This window comes from Ananas comosus, linkage group 10 (assembly GCF_001540865.1).
Source record: "Ananas comosus cultivar F153 linkage group 10, ASM154086v1, whole genome shotgun sequence".
Lineage (NCBI taxonomy): Eukaryota > Viridiplantae > Streptophyta > Magnoliopsida > Poales > Bromeliaceae > Ananas > Ananas comosus.
In genome coordinates, this window is record NC_033630.1 from 4,301,623 (window position 1) to 4,313,897 (window position 12,275).

The window sequence follows — 12,275 nt, forward strand, 5'->3', positions numbered from 1 at the left end:
CCTAATGGTTCACGTCACTACAACAAAATATTTTAATACTGATATTTTTTAGACTACGCTTTATTCTAGTGTCTATAATATTTGATATATGGCGAAACAATAAACAATTATCTTGACGACGCTTCCAAAGCGTCGTAATTAATTAAATTATATTAAATTATTTTTTTAATTACCAATTTTAATTATCTTACTATTATTTAGGTATTAAATGCATCTATCAAAACCCCAAAACCCCCTCTCATCCAAACCCAAACCCAATCCCGACACCCTCGTCTTCTCCCTCCCCGCCTCTCTCTCTCTCTCTCTCTCTCTCTCTCTCTCTCTCTCTCCCCCTCCTCCCTCCCTACCACAGATCCAAGCCCTAACCCTAGTTTCTCTCCTCGGTCCCTTTCGCTAATGGCTTCTCTCAATTAACACCTCCGTCGCCGGTGCTCCTCTTCACAAATCCAAGCTCAATCCCGAAACTCCGGCACGGCGTTGTGTGACGCGGATGGCGATGGGGATGATGGTGAGGCTCGGATTGGGAAATTAAGGTAATTGAGTAGAAAAAGGGGAGGACGAGGATTTCTAAAGCTTTTGAGCTTTTGATCTTCCATTGTGACAATGGTATGATTTTTATTAGCTTCTTTTAGTAAATTTTTAGTGTAATTTGTTACTAATGTGATATGTTGAGGTTGGTGTTAGTGGAATCTAATATTAATATTATACTGGTAATTAACTTCTCGCTATGTGTAGAGATGGTTTTAATGGTGTTTGTGGAGATGCTCATGAGACAATCAGAAGGTTGCATATCACGTGGTTGATGAAATTCTTACAACAGATTTGTTTTGATTTAAATGTTGAAAGTTTTAATTTGGAATTTTTGAGGGTTGTGTTGTTATGGTTTGGAGTTTTAGGTGTTCGGAGAAATGCCCTTGTGAGATGAGATATGTATGGTTCATGTTATTCTTGTGTTTGCTACAATTTTATTTATTGTAAGTTACACTCCATGCACAACACACAATTATGATATGTTTTGAATTATTTTACTCTCTCTCCCTCTGTCAAGTATGATTAAAACCTATTTATTTTTGTTGGTGTAGAAAATGACATGTTGTGCAAATTATACTAAATTTATATTTTTCTTGTATTTTATTAGTATTGTAGAAGTTTTATTTACATTAATATCTTACTTTAAAAAGTGTTCTAAATCATTTTCCAGAGTCCACGGGGCACTGAAAATTTTGGAGAAAAAAACAAGTATATCCTTCCAAAATGATACAGAAATTGCACTTAGGGTTATCGGTGCCAACGGATTAAACATTCTACGCAAAACCGGTCATTTGTCATTCAGGTCAGTAAAATACTTTTTTTTTTATTTTTTGTGAATTATTTGGGAGTTTTGTGCAATACTCGATGTATCCAAGAGTGTAAAAATGCACCTGTTCTATTATTGTATTAATGTTATAGGTTGTGTTTATATCTTTCTTTTTATACATAGGCATTTCTTTCTAGTCCATCTTATGTTACGTAACAAAATTAAAATGTAAATACCATAGTTGGGACTGTCCTCCAGTTCTATGACATGGGTGTAGACACAGCTGGGGCCTAGGCCTCCTCCTTTCTCCACTAGTGGGTTTTTTTTTTTAATTTTACTTTTTCTTTGACATGACTTGAAATTAATGTTGTTCCTCTCTCTGTATCCTGCATATGACAACTTGTATGAGACTTATTGTCATATACATTAGGACTAACTGAGCATACTTGCCTAATGCAGCTTATGAGTCTCCACTTCATGCAATATCTCTTATTCAATAAAGGTCTCTAGTTATCAAGGTAACAACCTTAATTCTCTATATATGAAGAGCAAAACATGCCAAGACCCCTCGCACAGCAAAAGTGCAAATTTTTAGCCTCTTTACACCATTAAACTAGCAAAATCCCATACTGACCGTTAAAAATTGTCAATTTTGTTACCTTTTGATCGTAAGGTAAATAATATCGAAAAATTATAAAATTTGATTTCTAGACATTTTAAATGCTCTAGATAATGTTTAACAGTGTTGATCGTCGATCCGGAAGCTCTCTCATCGAAAACGACTTATGAGTACGAGAGCGATTGTACTCCAAAGAGTATAGTAGCCGGGCTATATATATATATATATATATATATATATATATATATATATATATATATATATATATACACACACACACACACGTAAGTTGCATTCCTTGAAATATAAACTACACAATTTAAGATGAAAGCTACACTCTTTAAAAAAAATTGCACTATTTTTTTTTTTCGATTAAACAGGGGTATTCCCTATTTCAGAAGACAAATAAGACCTCGGACAAGGTCTTAGTTGCGTCCAGACAGTCGAGGAAGCGAAAATCAGACCCTCAAGAAAACGAGGAAAAACATCAAGAAAGCGAAGAACATCCACAACCACAACAAAATCCAGCTCCTCTACAGGATTGGGACATCTCAGTTGTGAAGCACAGATTTCTAGAGGTCTGCCATGTACAGGACGCTTCTTCTTAGATTGTTGTAGTGACCTTGACGATCATTGAAAATTCTCCTGTTCCTCTCGTTCCACAATTCCCAGCAGGCTGCTGCGAAACAGAGGTCCAGGTTTGTTTTAGATACTCCCGACACCGTGCTCCTGCTTTGTCTCCACCAGTCCGCTAAATTTCCTGATACAGTGGTCAAGGACAGTTGTGCAGTATTGGAATTGTGAAGCAGCCCCCTCCACAATGATTTAGCATAAGTACATTGGAAAAGAATATGATCCAGAGTTTCCGCGTTTGAGTTGCAAAGCACGCAGATGGAAGGCCCGTTCGATCCCCTTTTCTGCAGGATTTCAGCTGTCAGTACTTTGTTTCTTGCGGCTAACCACAAGAATATCTTTATTCTTAGAGGGATCTTGATTTTCCACAGGAAGGATATTCTTGAGTCGTTGATTCCGTCGTATATGAGGAAGTTGTAGGCGCTCCGAGCCGAAAAATTGCCAGAGGTAGTCCAGCGCCACGAGGGCTTGTCCTCTCTGAGATCCGACAGCATCCAGGTATTAAGTAAAGTTGTGAGCTGCTGAAGTTCGTCTTGCATCTCGAGACCTTGGGAGGTATTAAACCCCAAATTGGAGCGTGTTGCGAAGCGTCTGATCCAGATTGCGACCGAGAGATGTTTAGAGTTCGACGCAGCAAAAAGGTGTGGCAGGGTATATTTGAGGACGCAGTCTCCGCACCATCTCGAATTCCAGAAAGATACTCCTTTTCCGTTGCCCAGGGAGAAAGAAACCGAGGTATGGAAAGGCGCCGCCGTGCTGAGGACGCCTCTCCAAATAGAGCAGCAACCCACAGGCTTAGCATCGTTATATGAAGGTAGTCTATGTTTATAGTGTTTCTGCCTCAAGAGTTGTACCCAAGGAGTGTTTGGTGAATCGTAGAAGTTCCAAAGAGCTTTCATCAACAAGGCTGAATTCATGGACCGTAAATTTCGAATCCCCATACCTCCAGGTCTTTTAGGACGGCACACTTGCTCCCATTTGACTAAGCAATGAAAACCGCTATCTAGGATTTTACCTCTCCAAAAGAAACCTCGGCGGATTTTATCTATGTATTTTATAACCCAAGAGGGTAGTAGAAAGGCTGAGCAAAAATAGGTAGGAATGGTTGAGAGTACCGAGTTAATGAGCACGACTCGACCTCCCCTTGAGAGCATCTGTTCCTTCCATCCGGCTAAACGATTATCGATTTTCTCGATTAGAGATAGGTAGTCGTTTTTGAGAAGCCGTCTAGGTGATAGTTGAAGACCCAAGTATTTAAAGGGGAAATCTTGCGTGGAGCAGCCCAAGACATTGGTCAAGCCCGAGATTTGATCCGTCGACAGGTTGATCGGAATGAGAGAGCTTTTGTTGAAGTTGATCTTAGAGTCCTAAAATTGCACTATTTTGATGGAGAAATAGTGTAACTATCTAGTTTAACTTTTGTTTAAAAAATATAACTTTCATCTTAAAGGGAGCTCTTTCGGAGAAGAAATAGTATAACTATCTTTCAAATAGTACAACTTTTATTTAAAGAGTATAACTTTCATCTTAAAGGGTACTTTTTTAGAGAAGAAATAGTATAACTATCTTTCAAATAGTACTATCTTCGTTTAAAGAGTGTAACTTTTATCTTAAAGGGTGCTATTTGGGAGAAGAAATAGTATAACTATCTCCTAAATAGTACAATTTTCGTTTAAAGAATGTAACCTTCACATAAAAGTATGCAGTTTACATCTCAAAGAATGCAAATTACTTCTATAATAGTGCAACATTCTTCTAAAACAGTGTAACTTTATCTTAATAAAACAACTTCATCATTTTCTTCTTTCTTTTCTACTTCTTCTTAATTATTCTCTAGTTTTTAATTTTTAGTTAATTTTTTTTGTTTTAAGCAAATAAAAGTGCTTGACTAGAGATGCTCCCGTGCACCCATGCTTTTCTCGTCTCCCACCTTGCTGAGGCCGCGCTCATCTCTGCCCTTTGGGACGCCGCGCGCTCGATGCCGCCCCGCCCTCTTCTCTTGCGTCCTCACACTCTTCTCCGTCTCTACATCGCTTGTCGTCAATTCCGGATGGGTGCGGTGGGTCGCGTGTCCCCTCCTTTGCCAACGAGCTTTTTGGCGCTAAGAAGTGTTTCCTTTTCGTCGTCGGTGCGGCTGTGGTAAGGACGTCGAGTTCCCAGAATTGGGTTTGCTTGGTAAAAAATCTACTACAGTAGAGGTGGAGGTAGAGGTGGGTCGCAAAGGACCGTGGAGGCGGTGGAGGAGGTTTGGAGAGGAAAAAAAAAAGAGGATCACGGCGCAGTCTCGGTGAGGTCAGAGGCAAGGAGGGCAGGGGCTAAGTGGGTGCGTGCGCGGGCGCGGGCGCGGGTGAGGGCACATGGGGCGGAGACGAGAAGGGGCGTTCCAAAGGGCGGCGGTGAGCGCAGCCTTGGTGGGTCAGTGGCGAGGAGGACGGGTGGTGCGCAGCCGCAAGCGAGAGCCCAGAGCGCGGGGGGCATGCCGAGGCGGGCCGTCTCCGTCTCTGCTCGCACCTCCGCCTCTCTTTTTGGAGAGAGAAAAAAAAAAAAGAACGAGAAACAAAAAGAGAGAGAAAAAGAAATAATAATATTTTGGGCAATTTTCTGAAAATCCAGCCCGAATCTGTAAAATCGAAAATGATAGCTCAATTTTGCAAAAGCTCAAAACTTGTGAATTTTTAATGCAAATTAGCCTAATTTTTACAATAAATGAAAATCATTGCAAATCTTTGTTACAATTTTTTCTTAATAAGAAACAATGAACATTGTATTATCGCACCGACACAAAATATATGGTACAATAAAATATATTCTATATTAATTAATTTTTGATGTAATTAAATTGATGTGATAAAATAAAATTATTGTAGCTAGTGAGAATTATGAGAAAGTAAAAGAGAGTGATGTGATGCTAGTGTTTTAGATTACCAAAATGTTTTGGATATCTGAAAATGTGTGCATGATTATTCTATATTAATTTTGAGCGCACGTAAGAAATGTTTATGCACGTAATAATCTTATTTCTTAATCACCAGCAAAATTATTAGAAATGTATATGAGTGAGGCGGTCCTGAATAAGTGCCGCGAGTTGTTCTTATATTCTTATTTATATATCAAAATTTTTTTCTAAAAAAACTAAATCTACAATCCAGTTTAGATTGTAATCTATATGTTAGAAATAATAGGTAGCGGAAACTTACAAACCAGATAGCCAATATATCCAGAAGCCCGAATCGGATCGGATTACTTGTTTTATAAGCCTTCTTGAATCGTCCTTGTCTCGATGCTTCTGGATCTCTCACGTTTCTCGCCTTCTCCTTCGCATACGCCTTACGCCACGGATCGGATGCGGATCTGATGCGACGGATGCCGATCGAAGAGGGCTACCAGAGTCCTCTTCTATGTCCACACTCCAAAACCCCGAAAACGTAAGTGGAAATCCCAGAGAGGAAGAAGAGAGAGAATAAGGAAGATATTTCGTGAGTTCTTACGAATTTGATTGTATTCGATCGTCCTTTTTTTCGGGAGAGACAAGGGAACGTATATATAGAATAACAGAATCCCTAAATATCCTGAATCCCACAAAGAGATTAGGATAAGAACTAGAATATGATAGATATCCTCTAATAGATATGTTTCTTAACTGATAAGAAACATATAATTTATTATTATCCTAAACCTATTAGGATAAGTCCTAATCGACATCCTAAGTGGATCGGGTTAAATTAAGACCCGCCAATGTGGACACACCATATGGCTACACTATAAAAATTCTCCATCCTACAGTCCAAACAATCTCTCTAGAATTTATTCAGTGTTTTAAATATTTTTTATATAAATACTACAACAGAATTAAATTATAGAGACACATGTTTGACATATTTTTGTGTAAGTGTCTTATTTATACCAAAATTTTTTTAAAAAATATATTAAGATCTAAATATAAAGTCAATCCAATAAAAAATAAAAGGTTATTCTACTCAACCCATCACACCCAGCCCATTTGGCCCGATTACAAACAGAAAAGAAGAAAAAAGAAAAATCAATTACCATCTTTTCTTCTCTCTTCACTCAATCCACTGAAATTCTAGACGAAAAGCCTTTCACTCTCCTCCTCTGCCACCGCAGCCAACGAAATAGAGTTCCGACGGTTACTGAATACTAAAATTAATATTGGTAAATTAGCAGCACTTTTTTTAGATTATATCGACACTCTTAAACTGTTATTATATACCTAGCGACCCTACATATAGTAAATTTTTTAAAAGTGTTGATAATTTAGCCACAGTATTTTTTTTGAACTGTACCGATATTTAACAGTATCGCTATATACCATTTTTATTATAGTGAAACAAATTATAAAACTAGTGCAAAATTTTATAGGCTTGGGATAAGTGTGTCATAAAATTACAACCAAATATGATTATAAAAACATTACTATTTATAAAATAAAATAAATAATTTATAAAGATAACTTTCCAAACAAGTGGAATTGTTTTAGATCTTGTGGCAGAGAAAAGCAGCAAAAAAGTAGGATCCAGCTCATTTGAACGCAAGAGACGCAGACCCCTCACCAAACTACACTGCTATTAGTTCCCCTCTGTATGTAGGAATGCAAATGGATCAAGATTTGCAGAGATTCCGTCTAGATCTTCTTCGAATGAAATACTAAATTAAAATTAAAAATTTTAAAAAATAATAATTTGTTTTGAATTTATTCTAATCTATTGAAAAATAAAGTTGAAGAAGGGGTTATTTCAAAACCGTTTCGATCCGTGAGAATTTTTTTTTTTTGAAAGATTCGTAGTACACTGTCCGTTTTGTTTATTTTAATTTTTGTCCGATCACGTTCCAAATAAGATGATAAGCTGTGGCATCTGACATGCAAAAAGGACGGGAGGTGGGGGCCCTTTCCATGCCCCCCGGATCAGTTTACAGTCCCACCTATACACAGTACATTTGAACACACCCCGATGATCTCTCTAGTAACATAACTCCCCACTTACACTGCTATCCTTGTCTCCTCCCTTTCCTTTCCCTGATCAATTCCTTCCTACCCCACAATCCAAAACCATGCCCTACGGCCGACTCCACTCCTCCGATCCCCACCCCGTCCCCGGCACTCGTCGCAGTCGGCTCCTCCTCGTCTTCGTAGCCCTCCTTGCCGCTCTCTTAGTCATCGCCTCCGCTGTATCAGCCGTGATCATAATTCGTGCCCGGCCGGGGCCGCCGCGCGGATCGGCCCCGACGCAGGCGATCTCCGACGCGTGCGCGTGGACCCGCTACCCGGCGCTGTGCGTGGGCTCGCTCGCGGCCTTCCCGGGCGCGTCGGGCGCAGCGGGCGCGGGCGACCTCGTCAGCGTCGCCCTCAACATGACGCGCCAGCGCGTGGGGCGCGCGCTCTACGGCGCGTCCGCGCTCGGCGGCGCCCGCATGGGCGCGCGCGCGCGCGCCGCGTACGCCGACTGCATGGAGCTCCTCGCCGACTCGCTCGACCAGCTCTCCGAGTCCCTCCTCGCCGTCTCTCCGTCCCCATCACCGCGGAGTCGAGGCGCCTCCGACGAGGACGTCCTCACCTGGCTCAGCGCCGCCCTAACAAACCAGGTGTCTGTTATATATATAATATTCAAATATCGTTCTCTGATAGTTTAAGTTTTTTTTTTTTAACCTCAGGACACGTGCACGGAGGGCATTGAAGAAGCCCGCGACGAATACATCAAATCGCAGATGCTTGATAACTACCTTAAGGACCTCTCCGAGCTGGTTAGTAACTGCCTCGCCATCTTCGCGGCTGTGAGCAAGAACGGAGAGTTCGCGGGGATACCGATCCAGAACAAGAGGCGAAGGAGAATGCTATTGAGTAGCGACACTAATGACGAATTCCCCGACTGGGTTGGAATAAGTGATCGTCGACTTCTTCAGACGCCAGCTGCGTATATTCAGGCCGATTTCGTAGTGTCGAAAGACGGAGAGAACGGGACGTACAAGAAAATCGGGCAAGCCATAAAGGCGGCCCCTGAGCACAGCTCGAGTCGAGTTATTATATATGTCAAGGCCGGGCGGTATGAGGAGAATGTGAAGGTCGGCCGGAAGAAGACCAACCTCCTGTTCGTCGGAGATGGTAAGGGCGTTACGGTCATCGCCGGATCCCGCAGCGTCTACGATAACTACACGACCTTTCAAAGCGCAACATTTGGTATATATGCATCTCTAAACAAAAGCTTCAGAACTACATGAACTTCAAAATTTGAATTCATCATTTGTTATCAAGTAAAAATTTCAACACTAGCTATTTTGACTTGTGACAGCGGCGACGGGAGCGGGGCTCATAATGAAGGACATGACGATCGAGAACTGGGCCGGGCCACAAAAGCACCAGGCGGTGGCTCTGCGCATCGGGGCGGACCGCGCCGTGGTGTACCGATGTGACATAATTGGGTACCAGGACACACTATACGTGCACTCACAACGGCAGTTTTTTCGCGAATGTGATATCTACGGCACCGTCGACTTCATCTTCGGCAACGCAGCAGTGGTGCTCCAGAACTGCAGCATCTGGGCCCGAAAACCGTTGCCGATGCAGAAGAACACAATCACGGCGCAAAGCAGGAAGGACCCGAATCAGAACACGGGAATATCAATCCACGATTGCCGAGTGCTGGCCACGCCGGAGCTCGAGCCGGTTAGGTGGGCCTACCCTACCTACCTGGGGCGCCCGTGGAAGCAGTATTCGAGAACGGTGTATATGATGTCCGTCTTAGGGCATCATATCCATCCGGCCGGGTGGCTTGAGTGGAATGGGAGCTTCGCACTGAATACGCTATACTACGGAGAGTACTTGAATTACGGGCCCGGGGCGGCCCTCGAAAAACGAGTGCAGTGGCCTGGATATAGAGTGATCACGCTCCCCGAAGAGGCGAGCAAGTTCACTGTAGGGCGGTTTATTTACGGCTCCTCTTGGTTGCCGGCCACCGGAGTGGCCTTCCTCGCCGGTCTCTCATTATAGTGTTTATATATATATATATATATTTTCTTCTTCTACGATAACGTACGTATAGGCGTAGGTTCTTTAATTTAGTTTTCTTTTAATTTATTTTGGAAATGTTATTATCTCGAAATTAAAACAATGCAAGTTGTACATCTCTATTGTTCTTTTCTTCAGGAATAACAATTAAGTTGAAATACAATTATTCTAACTTTTGTTAATTTTTTGGCATAAATTGAATTTATTCTTGATGTAACTGGATATATATATATATATATATATATATATATATATATATATATATATATATATATATAATACTGTTCACTTGATTATTAGGATATAAGATTAATTAATTGCTTATATTCTAGTGAGATTTAATTAGCTAGAGCATGAGAAGCTATGTGGGAACGAGTGCTATATATATAAGCTTACATTCTCATAGTCTCCAGTTATTTGGGCTAATTAATTGGTGTAAATATGACTGTTTCTAAGTCAAAATGATGCGATTTACTCGATAATTACATAATCCACGGATTTTTTTTCCTCAACACATAGGATATGCTAGAATGTTTAATAAAAGTCCTTTTTAAGTATATAATATATATATATATTAATATAATATATATATATATATATAGTTAGCATGAAAAAATCCTTTTTAATTAATATAAAATTACGTGGGCATAAGTTCATGCTGATATATATATATATATATATATATATATATATATATAATAATATATTATATATATTATATATATATATTATATTAATATATATATATTATATATATATTACAATTTCCTATGATGAACATAATTAGAGGACCACCAGGTGTTTCCAAAATGGATAGTAGTACAATTGGAATAGATTCTCTATTACTACATATTTAATTGTGATGTATGACACAGTATTATTTGATGAAGCACTACTAGATATCTCTGAATAAGTTTTTATCAAGAAAAATATAATAACATGATTTCTTTTTTGTTGTAGAATTGAAAGTACTAAATTAGATTTTTTTTTTTTTTTTTTTTAGTCTTTTTTTCTGCTTGTAGTTCAAGTAAAAGTTCTGCATCTTTTCTTTTCTAAAAGTGTAATTAAAGAGTACTAGTACTAAAGGTCAATTGGGCTCTCAATTGAGCATCTTCCTTTTTATTCACATCGATCCTTTTATTTTGGAACCAACCTATGCAAAATGTCGAATAATTATCGGTAGTTGCATAAGTTGGAATTAGATGCCGTTGTCTAAAGTGGATTCCGCACTCATGTGAGCCAAAAGAACAATCTCTCATTTTTAACCAATAAAGCTCCACAAAGGCTACAAACAATTATTGTATCCTTTTCTTTCAATACCACTATCCATATGCATGAGTACACGTTGAAATTAATAGACAAAGTTTCCGTAATTGATAGAGATTCTGAATTTATAACTAATTAAAAATATATCCGAACTTAGGGCTTGTTTGGTTCATCCATTTTGGGTATGGAATGGAAATCGATTTGATCAAATTCGGTTAATTTTGTTTGGTTCGCATGAATCGATTTGGAATTCCTATTTCGGACTAGAATGGGAATGACCCATTAGCTTTCAACTTGATTTCGATCTTCTAGCCCGGATTGAGATTTCATTCCGGAAGCCCACTAAGTTCTCGAAGCCCATGTGGCCATCTCACCCTCCTTCTCTTCACCCCTTTCTCATCAAAAAAATAAAAACCTATCCTCTCTCAAAACCCTATCCCTAATCCACATCAATAAAAGTTTTTAAAAATAAATTTGATATTTTTTTGAAAAACTTATTAGAGAATAGTATTATATTTTTCATAAATTTTAAATAATATAAATTTATATTTGAGAGTAAAATTAGTATTATAGTATTCTACAATTTTTTTAGTTTATACGAACCAAACAATAAAATGTGAATAATTCATTCCAATTCTGAATCCACAAATAAACCAAACGTCTTTGGGGAGTGGGCCATTCCAATTATCATTCCAATTTATTCCCATTCCGTTATCCATTCCAATTCCACCCTTGAACCAAACAAGCCCTTAGTGTTAGGTTCCGATCATTAGGTCGGAGATTGAAATTTTTATATAAGCTTAAATTTAGAGCTTGTACTGCAGATTTTATATAAATGAATATCTCACTATAATTTGGTTCACGCCATAAAGATTATCTGAATGAAAGAAATTTCAAGAGGTTGATTTTTAGTCATCCTAATAAAAATGTGCCCTTATATATAGTGTTTGATTTACATAATCATATTATTTAAGATTTCAAAAGTATAAAATGGATGTATTTATTTTGTTAATTAATTTTAGGTAGTAATATCAGCAGTAATGTGAACACTATTTCCTTCTTCAGTAGATAATCATAAGGAATTATTTTTAAGTTAAATTTAGACACTACAATAAAAACGGTGTATAGCGATATTTTTAAATGTCGGTACAGGTGAAAAAAAGGGTTGTTGGCTAAATTACCGACATTTTTTAAAAGTGTTACTATATGTGGGGTCGCCTCGATATTTGGCACCCACTCCTTCAGCGACCTTTGGCGGAGAAATATGTGGCGATCATAACTCTCTACGGTCCTTGCCAGATTCTCACGGCCGAACTCCAGCCGCCGGAACCGTAGCTTACTAGCTGCGATGACAGAGGAGGAGAAGGGGAGATGGTGATTATTATTATTATTATTTTTTGTAATCAGGCCGAGTGGGTTGGATAGGGTTGGTTGAATAG

General features: G+C 39.1%; 1 protein-coding gene and 1 long non-coding RNA gene across 7 annotated transcripts; both read left to right on the forward strand.

The window, feature by feature from the left end:
- Positions 222-5,256, forward strand: LOC109716492. 6 transcript variants are annotated; one of them, XR_002217942.1, is made up of 3 exons: positions 222-1,333; positions 1,757-1,815; positions 4,421-5,256. It is a non-coding gene; the product is annotated as an uncharacterized LOC109716492 (long non-coding RNA). The 6 variants fall into 6 exon arrangements; XR_002217938.1 differs by lacking the exon at positions 4,421-5,256 and adding an exon at positions 2,297-4,065; XR_002217939.1 differs by lacking the exon at positions 4,421-5,256 and adding an exon at positions 2,315-4,065.
- LOC109716749 (probable pectinesterase/pectinesterase inhibitor 34) lies at positions 7,415-9,702 on the forward strand. The gene is made up of 3 exons (XM_020242303.1): positions 7,415-8,150; positions 8,220-8,742; positions 8,855-9,702. Exons 1-3 carry the CDS (start codon positions 7,620-7,622, stop codon positions 9,550-9,552), a joined length of 1,752 nt encoding a protein of 583 aa, XP_020097892.1. The 5' UTR covers positions 7,415-7,619; the 3' UTR covers positions 9,553-9,702.

What these genes read in the sequence shown, in the direction of transcription:
- LOC109716749 (XM_020242303.1), top strand. Translation starts at nt 7,620, where the DNA reads ATGCCCTACGGCCGACTCCACTCCTCCGATCCCCACCCCGTCCCCGGC. An exon ending in GCGCCGCCCTAACAAACCAG is followed by an intron (nt 8,151 to 8,219) that starts GTGTCTGTTATA and finishes TTTTAACCTCAG; the next exon opens with GACACGTGCACGGAGGGCAT. An exon ending in CTTTCAAAGCGCAACATTTG is followed by an intron (nt 8,743 to 8,854) that starts GTATATATGCAT and finishes GACTTGTGACAG; the next exon opens with CGGCGACGGGAGCGGGGCTC.